Source organism: Budorcas taxicolor, chromosome 7, assembly GCF_023091745.1.
Source record: "Budorcas taxicolor isolate Tak-1 chromosome 7, Takin1.1, whole genome shotgun sequence".
NCBI classification, from domain to species: Eukaryota; Metazoa; Chordata; class Mammalia; order Artiodactyla; family Bovidae; genus Budorcas; species Budorcas taxicolor.
The window spans coordinates 87,697,803-87,714,280 of NC_068916.1; the positions used below are offsets into that span (position 1 = coordinate 87,697,803).

General features: G+C 37.7%; 1 protein-coding gene across 4 annotated transcripts in view; it reads right to left on the reverse strand.

Annotated features, from left to right (window-relative positions):
- The window catches only part of MEF2C (myocyte enhancer factor 2C), a 177,412-nt gene that overhangs the window by 87,040 nt on the left and 73,894 nt on the right, over positions 1–16,478 (reverse strand). For all 4 annotated transcript variants that reach the window (XM_052644071.1, XM_052644069.1, XM_052644070.1 and 1 more), the window contains exon 3: positions 14,333–14,528. In XM_052644071.1, the coding sequence (XP_052500031.1) occupies positions 14,333–14,386 (54 nt within the window). In that variant the 5' untranslated portion in view covers positions 14,387–14,528. The remainder of the gene's footprint in view (positions 1–14,332; positions 14,529–16,478) is intronic.

Below are 16,478 nucleotides of genomic sequence, written 5' to 3' on the forward strand. Positions count from 1 at the left end.
AAAAGTTCAGAAAAAAGTGGACTTTATTCCTTGCCCTCATGACTCACCATGAAAGACAGACAAATGTGAAGGTAAAACTAAATTTTATAATCACAGGAAACAAAAGTAAAGGGGGAGGATCTAAGAGTTCAAATGATTGCATTCAATTGAGCAAAAATTTATTGAACTTTCTAATGAGTTCAGATTTTTAAAGAACATGCATTTGGGAAAGTGTTTGATGAAATCCTCATCACAATTGATTAGAGATTAGATGGTAGCATTTAAATATGAATTAATTAACCAGTGTTAAGTTTAAAGACAGTCTCTTGCAATGGCCTATGGAGTTCAGTAACTTTCCTGCCTGAGGCACCATTTTTATCATTGGTGTAGAGGAAGATGTAGCCGGCATGTTTATCAAATCTGCATACAAGGCAAGCCCGGGTGATAACCCAATAGATGGTAGAGTCTCTATCCATATATAGCTCCCTCTACACACTAGAAAGCTGGGTCACAAATTAGATAACAGAGATAAGGTTAAAGACTTCATTTGTATTAAAAAAAAAACAGAATTATGTAATCTCAGGTTGGAGGAAAACTAACGTGATAGCTGATTATGGGAAAAGGTTCTAAAGTTATAGTGTTTCACAGTGGGAATTAATTATCTTAATGATCTCTTTGTTAGTCAGCACTAACTAATCTTTATATTCAGCTCTGAGAATTTTAATACAACATTAACGATACTGACAAAATTAGAGCATCTATAGGATGGCAAACAAGTCTGAGAATAATTTTGCAGGAGAAATCATTGAGGGAATCTGGAATGTTTAAGCCAGAAATGCCAAACACTTTCCAAGATCTGCAGGCTTCGTGGCCATGTGAAGAGGCAGATGAGTTATTCTGTCTTATTCTATAGAGCAGAGTTAGCAAGCACTGCTGAAAATCCTCGAGGTTCAACATAAAGGGAAACCTAGTGATGAGAACTGTCCAACAGAGGGCCTAGCCTCACGAAGTTAAGAAGCAGTTCTTTCCTGAATATGTTCAAGTAGGGCTGCATATCAAGGAAGGTGTAGAAGGCATTCCTGAATTAAACAAGAAGCTGGGCTAGAGATCTTTAAAATATTTATTCCAGATTTTATATGTTCAGATTCTATGCCTAGGTAGCACAGACCTTTGGGTGAAGGGGAAGTTTAGAGTGAATGAAATATGATTTCCAACAAGAATCTATTTCTGAAATTTCATTCTGTAGAATGCTTTATATTTTGGTCACTCAATCTCATCAATACATTACCATGCTGCTGCTGCTGCTAAGTCGCTTCAGTAGTGCCCAACTCTGTGTGACCCCATAGACGGAAGCCCACCAGGCTCCTCCGTCCCTGGGATTCTCCAGGCAAGAACACTGGAGTAGGTTGCCATTTCCTTCTCCAATGCATGAAAGTGAAAAGTGAAAGTGAAAGTGAAGTCGTGTCCAACTCTTAGTGACCCCATGGCTGCAGCCTACCAGGCTCCTCCATACATGGGATTTTCCAGGCAAGAGTACTGGAGTGGGGTGCTGTTGCCTTCTCCGATACATTACCGTAATCACTTCTAATTTTCATATTCCAAGAAATAAAACTAGATCACTTTCTTTTTGCAGTTAGAAGAGATATAAAAAAGACTCTAAAGAACTGGAGTGGACAGTATTAAATTATATATAGCACAGAAAAACAACTGTCCAGATGGATAAAATAACAAATTCACATTGTTAAAATATTTTGAAAGAAGCAGTATCTATACATTGTTACTGAGGCTCTGTGGTGTGGAAGCAAAAACATGGGAACTGAAAATCAAGTCTAAGCTCTGCCATGTATGATCCGTGTGTCCTTGGCCTTGGGTAAATTGTTTAACTCAGTCTCCCGGTATCCTCATCTGTAAAATGAAGGTAATAACAGGAGTACGTAAAGGCTGTATATTGTCACCCTACTTATTTAACTTCTATGCAGAGTACATCATGAGAAACGCTGGGCTAGAAGAAGCACAAGCTGGAAACAAGAGTGCTGGGAGAAATATCAATAACTTCAGATATGCAGATGACATCACCCTTATGGCAGAAAGTGAAGAGGAACTAAAACGCCTCTTGATGAGAGTGAAAGAGGAGAGCGAAAAAGTTGGCTTAAAGCTCAACATTCAGAAAACGAACATCATGGCATCATGGCATCTGGTCCCATCACTTCAGGGGAAACAGTGGAAACACTATCAGACTTTAATTTTTTGGGCTCCAAAATCACTGCAGATGGCAACTGCAGCCATGAAATTAAAAGACGCTTACTTCTTGGAAGAAAAGTTATGACCAACCTAGATAGCATATTGAAAAGCAGAGACATTACTTTGCCCACAAAGGTCCGTCTAGTCAAGGCTATGGCTTTTCCAGTGTTCATGTATGGATATGAGAGTTGGACTGTGAAGAAAGCTGAGCGCTGAAGAATTGATGCATTTGAACTGTGGTGTTGGAGAAGACTCTTGAGAGTCGCTTGCACTGCAAGGAGATCCAACCAGTCCATTCTGATAGAGATCAGCCCTGGGATTTCTTTGGAAGGAATGATGCTAAAGCTGAAACTCCAGTACTTTGGCCACCTCATGTGAAGAGTTGACTCATTGGAAAAGACTCTGATGCTGGGAGGGATTGGGGGAAGGAGGAAAAGGGGACGACAGAGGATGAGATGGCTGGATGGCATCACTGACTCGATGGACGTGAGTCTGAGTGAACTCTGGGAGATGGTGATGAACAGGAAGGCCTGGCGTGCTGCGATTCATGGGGTCGCAAAGAGTCTGAGACTGAGCGAGTGAACTGAACTGAACAGGTATCCTACAGAGTTATGATGAGAGTTAAACTAAAGAACACACAAGTGTCAGTGATGTGCTGACATGATACAAGGTAGATAATATTTTTTTTTCTGAAGTGTGAGGCTCAGTCACTTCTTGTTATAAACTGTAAAAGACTGCTCTCCTAAGATCTGCTAGCTTGTTTCACCATCATCATGCTTAAGAGCTTCTCTCTCAACTAAACCTCAGGCTTCACTTGGAGGCTGGAACATCTCCTGTCTGCTCTTGTAAGCTGAAGTCCGAGAACACTGCTTTGCTCAATATTTGTTGAATGAATGAATGGATAGATGGATGGAATAATTACTCTTTTTTTTTTTTGTAATTCAAAATGAATCTCTATGCAAGCCCAAACTATGCTAATAGGAAGTTTGCCACTGAGGGAGAAAATTTCACATAGTTATTTTTCCTTCTTTTTGTCACATTGGCTTACAGTTTACTGTAAGTATGTTTTTAAACATACATTTGGTAAAAATGGATAGGAGGAAAACTGGATTGGGTCCAGTTTATGTGGGGGCTTTTTGGTGAAACTGGAGCATATATTTTTTTATAACTGTTTTTAGATAAGAGTGTTGACTTTGGTGACTTTTTTCTAAGAAGTTCAAAGACTTTATAAGCTATCTTGCTACATCTGACAGCATCTCTTTGAAGTTATCATTTGGCACAGTTTATCATCCCCATTTCTCAGATGATGCTGCAAAGAAAGGCATGGATTGCCTTATTCCAGGGTCACAAAACTAGTCCTTGATGAACCAGAAATAGAGACCTCTTCACACAACATCCATCTTTCTTCCCATTAGTTGGCGTTTCTTCCCTCTTTGAGATAACAGTGCATTTTAGGGGCTGAAAGTCAGCACAGCATGGACCTCGACAGCCACTCATCAAGCACTGTACGAGTACAGCAAGAACTGTCAGCAATTCTGAGGAGTAGAAGCAGCAGAGTAGTGGCACAACTTATTAATTAGTATAAGGATAGCTTTCTAGGCTAAAGTAAAAAAACAAAAAATTAAACTAAAATACTAACACTGAGAAGTTGGTTTCTAGGTTCTGACAATAAACCAAAGCTCCTTTTGTGTGGACTCCACAGCCACCTCTGTCCTCAGACCTCCAGACAGGACCGCCAAAGCCAGTGAGAACCACACGTATGCACTAGCGGGCACACACTCGTTCTATATTTATGGATGTTTATTTAAATTTCACAAAATGAGAAGCATTTTGGTTGGTAGCAAATACAAGCCTGTTTACGGCCGGAATAAAAGAGGTGGGTCTCTGATTTACTCACAGTCAATGTAAATAACAAGTTCTAAAACAGAGGACAAGTCCTGTGTCATTTCCTACAGGGCAGGGAAATTAGACGACTGGGTAACAGAAAGGGCATTTAATAATGAGTCTCCACGCCACACGCAGGCCTCTGTTCACCCTCCCAATCCTGACTCCATTCATAAAGTCACCTCAGGAGAACTTTCCTGCTACATTTTAACGGTGAGAGTCCTTGCACCTTATAGGCAAGAATAAATGAAAGGAAAAAGACCTTCAGAAAAAGCAGCTATTCACATTTATGAGAATAATGGAGACCTAACTCTAAATGACTTCAGATGTATTACCAAGGGGAGCAAGGGTGACTTTATCTATGGATCTCCAGTGTTTCTTCCCACCAATCAGAATTTTTCATTCTGATCTTAATTGAACTGCTCAATGAGTGGAGGACTTTTTACTCATTTCAACTCATAAAGTAACAGTAGTTTCATAGTTTGGGACTAATAAACCCAGCTACTTTTATTTTCAAAGTTTTGAGTTTTATCAGGTTTTGTTTTGTTTTCCCAAAGAAAGTCACGATGAATACAACTGTCATCTTATGAAAATATTTTAGATCCACCCCTCCTCACCCACAGCCTAGAGAATCTCTCCGCTTCCTCCCAGTTAAGGAAATGGAGTGACTAATGAGGAATGAGATGGGCAGTTGGCGGATACAATGCGCTCTCTAATCCAGAGAGCATCTAGGTCTTTCTCTGTGTTTAAAGGGTTAGCGATGGAGTCAAGAGTCTGCCACGACAATCTTTAATTGAAAAAAAAAAAAAAAAAAAGGGAAATGCCCTCTTAAATGCTCTTTTTCTTCCCCCGGCTTGTTCCTGACAGTAAGTAATGGTGTGACTGTTCTAAAGTCTTCCTCTTCAATTTTATTTTGTTTAATTCAGTCTGTCATTAGAAAGGCTTGCGAGCTTTAGGCCTGATGATTACTTTCGGTGGGAGGAAGTAGGGCCACTGCAGACTTGTGTTCTAGACAAGCGCTCCTTTATACAATGAAGGGGCCTGCCACCATAAATGAAAGGCTCTTTAAAGAGCAGAGAGGGACTCTTTTAAGCAGAGTGCTACCATGTGCTTGTAACCCTCCAGCATAACTTGCGAGGATGAGACAGCAGTGTGTTCTGCTGCAAAGGGGACTATTGTCCTCGTTAGCCTCCAGCAAATTGGGCCCCGTTTCGCTGCAATGCCGTAGGATTTCCAAAGGGTTGCAGGCAATCCTTCCTAAAATTCTGAACGCCATAAAAGGATTAAAATAGGGGGGCTCAGCGTATGGAATTTAGAACTCTACAGACCCCCTCACCCTAAGTCAACACCCCAACCCTCAGAATGGGCCTTTAAATCTTGTGCCTTGCACGCTATTTTGAGGAAGTGTAATAAAAGCATGGGTTAAACTTGAGTATCTATTAGCAAATGCAGAGTCTGAGTTTTAAAACTTGTCATGGCTGATTTCTGATATGTTTATATACATGAGGACAAGGAAGACGATAAGCTATAATGATTACACTTAGGATTTAAAAGATTGCATTGTGGTCCACTTTCAAGCTTCAGAATGTTTTGGATTTTAAAAAGAGACTAGATATAATGCAATATGTTTTACATTTTTTAATACATGCTCTTGAGGTCTGCTTCGTTTCTTAAGAGGCTGATTTACATTCTAAATTCAATCTGCAGATGCAGTCATGAAACAAATGCTTATTTCTCTTTATCTTGTCTACATGAAACATATCATTTGAGTCTGAAAAGAATCAAATAAACCAGATTAATATTTGGGGGTCAAAAACATGTTTACTAGTTTAACAAAGCCAGAATGTACCTAAGGTAAAGGTCAAAGACTGCTTCATTCCCCGCTGAGCGAATGCTCAGGAAGCACATTTGTCTATGTTTCCTGTCATAACAGGAAGAGCATAACTTCTTCCCTTCCACAATGGCTTCAGTTTTACCTCCCAACTCCAATATTTTCTCCCTCAGGGCCTTCCAAATCAATCCTTGGAAGACAGAAGGCAGGAGGCTGTCTCCGTTGTAGTTTCCAAACAGTTACATTTGTTGAAATGTTATTTAAATGTTAGTGATTTCTTAAGCTAAGCTGTTCCAACTTAAAATTAAAAGTCAAATATCTAAACATTTAGAGTGGTTCTCTTATTCCTATTAGTGGTCCAACATATTTCAAAAGAAACACAAATACATATTCCCATATTCTGGAATTTCATTTACTTTAACTATCTTGTTATTTTTTTTCCCCCCTTTCAAACAAAGTCATTATTCTTGGTGGGGGCGGGGGTTCCACCTGTCTTCAGTAAGACTATCTGGGATGTAAGCTTTAAAAATACTTTTACTATAGTAATTTTCGAAGGAGCTCATTTTAAATGAATAAATTACAATCTTAAAGGAAGTCTAGACTGCAAAGTACAAGGCTTTTGAAACAATTAGCAACATGTTCTTTAATCTACAGTTTGGAAGAAACTTCTTCGTTTATGACGTATATATGGTCTATTTATAATGTTAATATTTTTAGTGCTGGTTTCTCAGTAATATAATGTCATAGAAAGTTTGTGCATTTGCAGAGCACAGGGGCATCTGCAGCACACAGAATGATGTGTGCATGCACTCAGAGGTGGAAGGTGCCATTCAGTGCCAACTTGCTACCCAGAGTGAGTGAGACACAATAAATATAAGCACTGAAATTTTTTTTATAGTTTTAAATGGAAATTGTATGAGATACGCAAATTAGAACTGAAACAGCAAAAGTCTTGAAGCCCTCAAGTTCAGAGCTTAGTTCTTAAATCCAGAGATAGAATTCAAGAGTAGACAGTTACCCTTTTCCTTATGAACATTTTGGGCTCTCTTGGATTTCTCACTAAAGTAGAAACTAATGAGTGGTTACATGGCAGTTCAGATAATATCTTTTTGGCAATAAAGAAACAGATCTAGCTATAAAAGTGTAAAATGTCCCACACCACATGGAATGTACAGAAAATGTGCTGTGTACTATCTCTGTGATTCGTCCACAGAGCTGGGCGATCATTTGTGAATTGTTTTCAAACTGACAGGAACAGAACAGAAAAGAATGGCTTGATGTCACAGCTGTTAAACATACATCTGAGCTCTTTGGTTACACTTGCTTTGATTTGGAATCTTGCAGAAGTAGTTTGTCACTTTTCCCTTCTGGCTTTCTTTTTCAGTCTCTCACCAGTTAATTTCAACTCTCTGATAAAATTTCAACTCTTCCTCTTGGTGATTTTATGAATAACAAAAGAGTGATTTAATTTATATGCACGGGGAACCCCTGAGCAGGCATGCACAGGCTGCGTCAAAATACCTTGCAATCGAATTCTGAGGTGCACTGCTGGGTCCTAATGCATTGCCATGATATATCCTACTCTTATGCATTGACTCATTTTATAAAATCAGTTTAATGAAAAAATTTAATATGAATTTAGCAGTGACCTGTTAAATGGTATTGAGGGAAAAGTGGTATCATCATCACCATCATGAGTTATTTCCAGGTTTATTCTGGATTTAGAGATTTACTTTGGCACTGATTGAACTTTTTAATCACTTAATTTGAAAAAAAGGTTCCAGATATTCACCATCTAACATGGATAATGCTTCTTTTGTATTTAAAGCATAGTTTCCTCTCAAATAATTTGTATTTGCTTGACATGCATACAAGCAACTGACAAGTCTGGAAGTTCTGTTTGTGAAGATGATAGAAGAAAAGTGTGCTTGGATGACTCTCTTCTAACTCTTGGCTTAGAATTTATCAAAAAAAAAATTTTCTTGAAGCAATTTATTTGTATTTCTATGTTATCCAATTCCTCACATTTAAAGATTGAATCTATCTCAACTTCAATAAATTTTATATTAGGTTAGTAGGCTGCAACTCTCAAGTTTAGTACCATAATTAGCCTTTTTATTCCCTGATATTCTGGATATTACCTTGAAAGGGAACATTACAGTAAAAATTCCATTGAAAATTTTAGTTAAAATTTTAAGAACCTAAAATAGAGAAAAACTAGGAAAATTAAGGAGTAAAACTTCGTTTTTTAAAAAAGAGTCATTTGAGAAAATCAATGCACCTCTTTTTTTTTTTCAGTTTAGTTTAGAAAATATCAGGTTTAGTTTAAAAACCTCAGTACGTAGAAATTGTCAGAGACTGCATCTACACTGAACATATTTCTTTAGTTTTCTTTTTTTTTTTCTGAGCCCACTTAAAATAATCATAAGTCATATACGGAAATGAAGATAGGGACATAAGAAAAGGGAAAAAGTTACAAAATGTAACAGCTATGACTAATCCCCTTTAGTCATAAGGGGATTCTCCTGGAATTCTATTAGCAGGAGAATGTTGCTAATTGTCTTTAATTTGTGCTCCAGATATTGCACTGATAATTACCTGAAATTCTGTTTGCTGGCAAAAACTGTTATTGTGCCAGGTCTGATGGAAGAAAAGAATTTAAGACATTTAATAATCTTTATGCCTTAACTTACTATATTAGGTCGTAACTGGGTTCTTTGGCAAATATTTCTCTCTGGTAGTTACTCAAATATGTAAATATCTTCTTTAGAACAAGTCATACAAATAAATTTGGGTGTGTGTCTCTCCTAGCCTCTCAAAGTGGAAAAGCTGAAATTTTTAAATACAAACACATTAAGTAAACAGGTTTAGGTTAAGCATGCCTGATTTTCATATATCCTTTTTCTTGATGTAACATATAACAGATTTCTAAGTATATTCTGTTTGCAGAAAGAGTCACATGAGGACAAAACTCATTTAAAAATCTGGCTGTTTCAGAAGCACAGTAACAACTGGTACCATATGAAGGAGGCTAAGATTATTGCCTAATTGATGAAGGTAACTCACAGGTAAGAACAAAAAATGCAGGTGGAGAGACTTGAAATTGTAGTGTGAGAATAAGCTGCAAGCTAGACGTGATAAAAATGGTGACAAGTAGTTCAGAATAATTTGGTCAGGAACATACACTTGAAAGTAAGTCCCACAAGCCTAAGAAATTGGGAAATTACTTTTCCCCATCCTTGGCACGAGCCCTGCCCTACAAATGTTCTGTGTGATTTTTCTTCCTGCTCACTAGCCATCCTCTGCCATCCTGGCTCTTGCTTAGAAATGATTCTCTTGCCCCTTGTTAGCTTCCAAAGGCTCCTTTGTGCCCCAACTCTACTCTGTTTCGGGCTCCCCTGCTGGCACAGTGGTAAAAGAATCTGCCTGTCTGTGCAGGAGAAGCAAGAGACTCAGGTTTGATCCCTAGGTCGGAAAGGACCAACCCACTCTAGTATTCATGCCTGGAAAATCCCATGAACAGAGGAGCTTGGTGGGCCATGGGGTCACAAAGAGTTGTAAGCATGCATACATGCTCTACTGTGTTCCACTTTTCCTTCCATCTCCCTGATACCCTTTCAAGTGGGTAACAATCCACTTGGAGGTTCAGGTAACATTCTTTAGGGTGCTACACAGCACAGGAGTTGTTTTGACAGAAATCACATTATCTATAATAACTAATGGTTCAAAGACCTCGAGTCTTAACAGGGATAACTAATAGGTAAATTTCTCGGGCACTCATCACACGCTAGGTGCTTTACATTTATCCCCCAGTTTAATTATTTCAATGACCCAATGAAGCAGGTACTAGTTTTCTATCTTCCCCTCTGCTGATGAGGGAAGCAAGGCTCAGAGGGGTCAAGTTACTTGTTGGAGGGTCACACAGCTAGTAGCAGGCAGAACTCAGGCCAGAGCAAGGTTTATGTGTCTCTAAAAACTATGCTCTTTACCATGATATGCTGGACGCAGGATGATGTATGTAGTGGGAGAAAGTGATGACATAAACCTATGCTCTAAGCCATTATCTTATACAGAACACAGCATGACGTAACTGAAAAACAGCTTACTTTGTTTTTGAATCTGAAAGATTTGGGCTCAAATCCTGGCCACCTCCCAGTGTTAACTCTCTGACTTCAAAGCTCTGCATGATCTGGGCCCTGCCTAGCATTTAAACCTTTTCTCTCATCTCTCTAAAGTTACACACAGGAGGCTCAAGTAAGTTCCTTGGGGCATTCCTTCGACTCCTCAGCCAGCTCTTCCCTTTCTCAAGGAGCTTTGCAAACACTGTTCTCTCTGGAATGCTGTCTCCTGCCGAACTCTGAAACCTCTTTGCTCCCATCTTTCAGCGTTTCCTCAGGGAAGCCTTTCTCCCACCCCCAATCTAAATAAAGCACCTCCTGTTCTTCTTTCATAGCATTTGGGTAGTTTCATTCATAACACATGTGAACCAAATTTTTGTTATAAATTTGCATATCTCACGTCTGGTTCATCCAACTAGGCCCACAGGCCAATCCTGTCTGCCTCCCGTTTTTGCCAGTAAAGTTTTATTCAAACACAGACACATTAAAATTCGTGTACGTGTTGTCCTTTGCCGCTTTCACTCCAAGGGTAGAACTGAGCATCCGAGACAGAGATTGCGTGGTTCACAAGGTCAAAAATATTTGCTCTCTGGACCTTTACAGAACCAGGCTGCTGACTTCTACAGCAGACAATAAGCTGAATAAGATTCAATTGGCTTATCACTGAGCACTTCATGTTAGGCAGGTTGCAAACAAATGATATTTGCTGACTTAATAAATAAATGAATTATTCAGCTGTAAATGGAATTAATGAGGATTAAATGGAATATGTAGTTCTTGGTACATGTAGCTACTTTCAAAGTATTTGAAAACTTCTGGGAGACAAATTGAGAATTCATGATTTTAGTTTTATATAGTAGCTTAAGAAATCACCTTGTTTAGGTTAGAGATTGAGAAATTAGTGCTTTTCATAAACTTGGAGACTGGAAAATTAAAAAAAAAAACAAGCTGTTACTTTTTCCCTCCCCTAAACTATTTTATGTATATAATCAGAGTTCCTGAATTTTAGCTGTTGCCTACTGCCATAATGAAAAATAAAGTAAGGGCAAAATTCAATTTAAACAGTCGGCCGCTCTGTTTTCCCACAGTTTTATTTCTTAATGATATACAACTTATCACATCAGCTCTGTAATATTTCATTTCACACTTTAAGCCAGTATTTCTTATTCTGTAAAAACACACCCTGTTCTGTATAGCCAAATAAACACCTGTGATGGCAGGGCAGGCTTTTACTGCTTTTGAGAAAAGATGACAGTGAGCTATTGTATGAGGTTCTATTAAGGAGTCTACAGTGGGGGGAAGCTTCCAAAAGGGCAAAGCAGTGAATGCTTTTCTTTTCAACATCTGAACATGCACTTTAAAGGGAGCCTAGGTTAGGGGTGTCTCCTCACTTTGGACGACACGCTGTTGCAGATTTGCTGGTGCTGATTATTAGAAGTGACCTACATCTTCTAGGCTCTCTCCCAAATGGCTCTTACGATCACTCTCGCAGTAGACGAGAGGCACGCAGATGACTGTTTTTAAGTACGATGGCTGATTAAGATTGTCAATAGCCATTTACAATAATCACTGAAATATACTGAAACATGGAAGTTTTCAATATTACTAATTCTATTTAAGAGTACTGAATCACAAGGCCAACTGAACCTAAAGACTGAAGAAAAGACGGTGTATGTATGTGCTTGTGTGCTTAGTCATGTCTGGATGGCTCTTTGCCACCCCATGGACTGCAGTCTACCAGGCTCCTTGTCCATGGAATTTTCCAGGCAAGAAGACTGGAGTGGGTTGCCATTTCCTTCTCCAGGGGATCTTCCCGACCCAGGGATCAAACCCGTGTCTCCTTGCATTGCAGATGGATTCCTGACCTTCTGAGCCATCAGGAAGGTCCTAAGTAAAGACCACCCAGATCCTACATTCTACAGAATAAAAGCAAGGAATTAGTCTTCAGGATTAAAAAAGATAAGACTAATTAAACTGAATTTAAATCCATTCTATTCTCTTAAAAGTTATCATGACTTCTAACATTGGTGAGAGTGATAGCAACTGTAGATGCAGCTATATTTAAATTATGAAGAAACGGTCACTTGTAGCTCAACAGTTAGTGTTTTAACAGTTAGTGCATGCTTATATGAGCTTCGTATTTCTTTATAAAGCATAATGAAAACTCATGACTTCAACCTGCAAAAACTTTCTTTTGTCTTTGTAAGCAGAAAGAAGATACTATAAATTTCATGAACCCCCATATTACCTGGTATTATTAATAAAGTATAGATGCTAATTCATATATATTTTTGACTGTCCCCCAAATAGGTGCTAGCCCAAACAGTAAGGTCTAAACAGTTAGTGGTATATGGTGGTCAATACTTTAGTCTTAATTTCAATTTCAAGCTATAAATCAATTAAAAATACTGTGGTTTTTTTTTTTTTTTAATATTGACAGAATTATTGCTTTTTGGCTTGACCCATACCAATAAACAATGTTTAGGAAAATACTGAAGGAATCCATCATAAATCTTAGCATTATTCGTCCTTTAGCTCAATTTTCACCAAAAATAGTTCAAGTCATAGGTACCTTAAACACAGTAATTTAAAGGAGTATAAACCTGAAAATCTCAAAAGTTTCTTTATCACTTAATGGCATACTGACTTTGACGGTGTAAATAACAACTTGCATTCATTATAATTTACACAAGAAGCAATAAAAAGTTTTAAAGCACAAATAAGTTCTAGTCTCACTTGAAGGTCCAAGAAGACAGAAAGGCACAGCAGGGAAGAAAGAACATTTTTTGGGGGGGGAAATTACAGTCTGGCGGGGCTTCCCGAAGGCTGTCCTCTTAGCTTTCAATGGGCAACAGGCAAGACACTCTCCTCCCCCAGGGTCGAGGAACGTCTGTTCTGTAGGTTCCATTATCCATTGCAGTGGTTGGAATCTGGCAGTACTGTCTCTTAGAACTGGTATCTGTTATTGGTTGCATCCATCCTAATGTTAATTTAACATTAACAAACCACCCAACTATTCTTTTTTTGAAGAAAAACAACAAATTTATTAATATTTCTGTATTCAAAGGGGGCTTCCCTGGTGGCACAAACAGTAAAGAATCTGCCTGCGATGCAGGAGACCCAGGTTCTATCCCTGGGTCAGGAAGATCCCCTGGAGAACGGAATGGCTACCCACTCCAGTGTTCTTGTCTGAATTCCATGGACAGAGGAGCCTGGTGGGCTGTAGTCCACGGGGTCACAAAGAGTCAGACATGACTGAGCGAATGACGAATACATTGACACTAATCACAGGGGCTCACAAAAAGAAATGAAACTCAAAGAAGCAGTTAGACATTGGAGCTTATGTACTCTTTTTAACAAAGGAAAGATGGTTGGAGCTTCAAGGGATGATAAATCATGGGGAAGTGATTAGGAGATACATGGGAAACCAACGGAAAATAAGGGTCACTTTAGTAAAAGCTGTTTAAATGTAGCTCCATCTTGGTCATGCAGCTAGTCTTACTTCGCCTAACTAAATGTGCTCTCCCCAAGTGTGAAGAAAAATAGAGTCAAATCACAAATATTCATAATATACAAGTCTTTGCTGAATAGAGCACTTGGATGCATAAAGTCTTTACCATAGATTAATTGTATCATAAAGGTATCACTGGAGTTCTAAAAGCAAATTATAACATCAGGTGCCTCTAGGTTTATAAAACTCAAGGGTTTAAAGGAAATGGTATGGATTAACTGATGGTTCTTGCCTATATGTTTGAAGGTGCTAATATTTTGTGGGGGCATCTTCTTTGTTGTTGTTAGCACAATGTTAAATATTTTGAATGTATTTCAAAGTCTCTTTCACTGTGAACAGAATGAAAACTATTTTTATACAGGATATTTAGCCCATATTATAAACCTTTAGGTGGAGGACCACAAAAGGCCTCATTCCCACGAATCTAAGAATATCTTTATTTGGTGATGTGTGCAGTAGAGCAATATTATGCTTATTAACTCAATTATTAAGCTATTTATGTTACACAAATGCAGCTCCCATTTAAAATTAATGTTGAAGTAGAAGGTGAATAATCATGAATGTGTAAAGTATATTTTTTACCCACAGGATGATTTTTACCCTGCACATATAAGAGAATATTAGCACTTAAACAGACCACATTTAACTCACTAAATCTTTTCTTAACGGATAAGCTCAAAATGCTTTCAGTACCCTTAATGTATCTGGGAGGAAATGTAATAAACGGTCCATGTAAATAATAATACCAAAAAAGTTTACCCCACTCACCTGTCTGTTACGTTCATCCATAATCCTCGTAATCTGAATCTTTTTTCTCCCCATAGTCCCCGTCTTTCTTCTCTCTCTCGTCCCTGAAATTATGTATTTTTTCCTTCCTTTTCTTTCTCTTTCCTGTTTCCTCCAAACAAATCTCCTTCTTCAGCACTTGCGCTGCTCAGTTCCCAAATTCCTGCATTCGTTCCTGCTGAACAAAAGACAAAGATCAAGCACACTTTAATAGCAAGCCACTTTCATAAGAACTGTCACATTCTATTTTTTTTTTTAATTCTGTGGAACTAAACAAATCAAATGAACAGAAAATAAGTACTTATTAAAAGTACATGATATATCACACGCAGGAGCATATCAAGTAGAAATGGTTTGTTTTTATAATTAAAAGACTCTTGTAAGTAATTTAATGTCATTTAAATGATGAAAACTATTCTTTAAAGCCCAACACTTGAAATATATCTTTTGCAAAGAGTTTCTTAGTATTTTTTTAATGAAATTAGGTGACTATTTTTACCCTTCTGTTATGAAAAATTACCTAAATCAGGGAGTTAATGAACCTTCATGTACCTGTGTATGCTAAGTAGGGCAGCTAATTCATTTCTGAAGGGAAAACAATCTCATGTTTTGACAGCAGAGGTGATAACGTCCCTCGTTATGCAAATAGGATGGACTATTACGAAAGCACTATTTGATATATGTAAATGTCAACTAATTTAAATCTAAATCTTTTAATCTTACTTTTAAAAAGTCACTGTAATGGGAACACTGTAAAAATAATGTGGGATATTTAATCTTACATAACAAGCAGCTATCAGCTGTGAGATCTTTTCCTTTTGAAAGCCCTTAAGCTATATCTTGAATACAAGAATCAAAAAAGACAATCATTCACAGAAAAGAAAGAAATGGTGCAAAAATTAGAGTATTATTCCATTTATGACTATAAACTGTCAGTCCCCTATTTTAAAATATTTTAATACATAGATATCTTTTTGGGTAGTAAGATACAAAATTATATACTGGATATCTTAGGCCATGAAATAAAATGAGAGAAGTGATCATTGATAATGTAAGATAAATCCAGAGAATCCAGGGTATTGCAAGTATTCTTCTTTGTTTACATTATATCTGAAAATATTTGAGTGAAAGTGAATTGCTGTGAAATGTGGATGTTAAAAAAAAAAGGCATTCCACAAATGGCTTCTTAATTTGCAAGCAACAGCTTTAATCATTTTATCCCTTCTTCCCTCAAAGAATGCAAATACTTAACATGTTGCTCAGAGTTTCCCTGTTTATTTTAGTTGGTGTCTGACAACTGACCTGATAAATTCCCACATGTATTATGTAACATTAAGCCCATGTCCTGGCTATTTAATAGATTATTTGGCTCCAATTCAAAGTTATTGGAACAGGAATTGGAACTGTTGCACACTTGGTCTGATCACATTAGCTGTCTTTTGATTTCTTTAATTTAATTTCTAAATTCTTTATCACCTTGAATAAATTTTTTAAAAGTTTTTTCTGTGATTATCTAATTGCAGAAGCTATTATGATATAATTAGTTCTGGTGGATTAAGTGCTGCTTAAATACTAAGACTATCCATTCTCTTTTTCCCAATGCCTTCTATGAAACTACAGCTCAGTTCTGCCTCTGAGAATATATATATATATATGTTGAGTAATTTCACGACCACACAGAGCTCATCAAAATGATTACTCCAGCAGTAATTTTGAATGTTGGAAGTAGTTCAAAGTTTTAGAGTTATATAAATAACACACATTTGGACAGACAGGAAAAAATTAGCTACAAGATACATTAAAAATTACATTAAAATACGAAAAATCCACAAAGAACAACTGCATATTCACTATTGCCAAACACTGTCCATCTATTTTTAGAGTCAGTCTAAAATATCACTCAACTGGACAATTTTCCTGTGTTTCCTACAGTCTTACCTTAGAAGCAAGCAGCACGTTAGAATGGTATTTCCTATGCATGTGCAAGACCCCAAAGAGACAAGCAGGCTTCCTCAGTCACAGAAAAGCCAACCCATGAATCCACAGCAAATGCATATGGGACAATTTCCTTTCTTTCATTGAGCTGAGGCCGGTGGCACTATCGGCTTACAGGACTATGCCTGCCTAA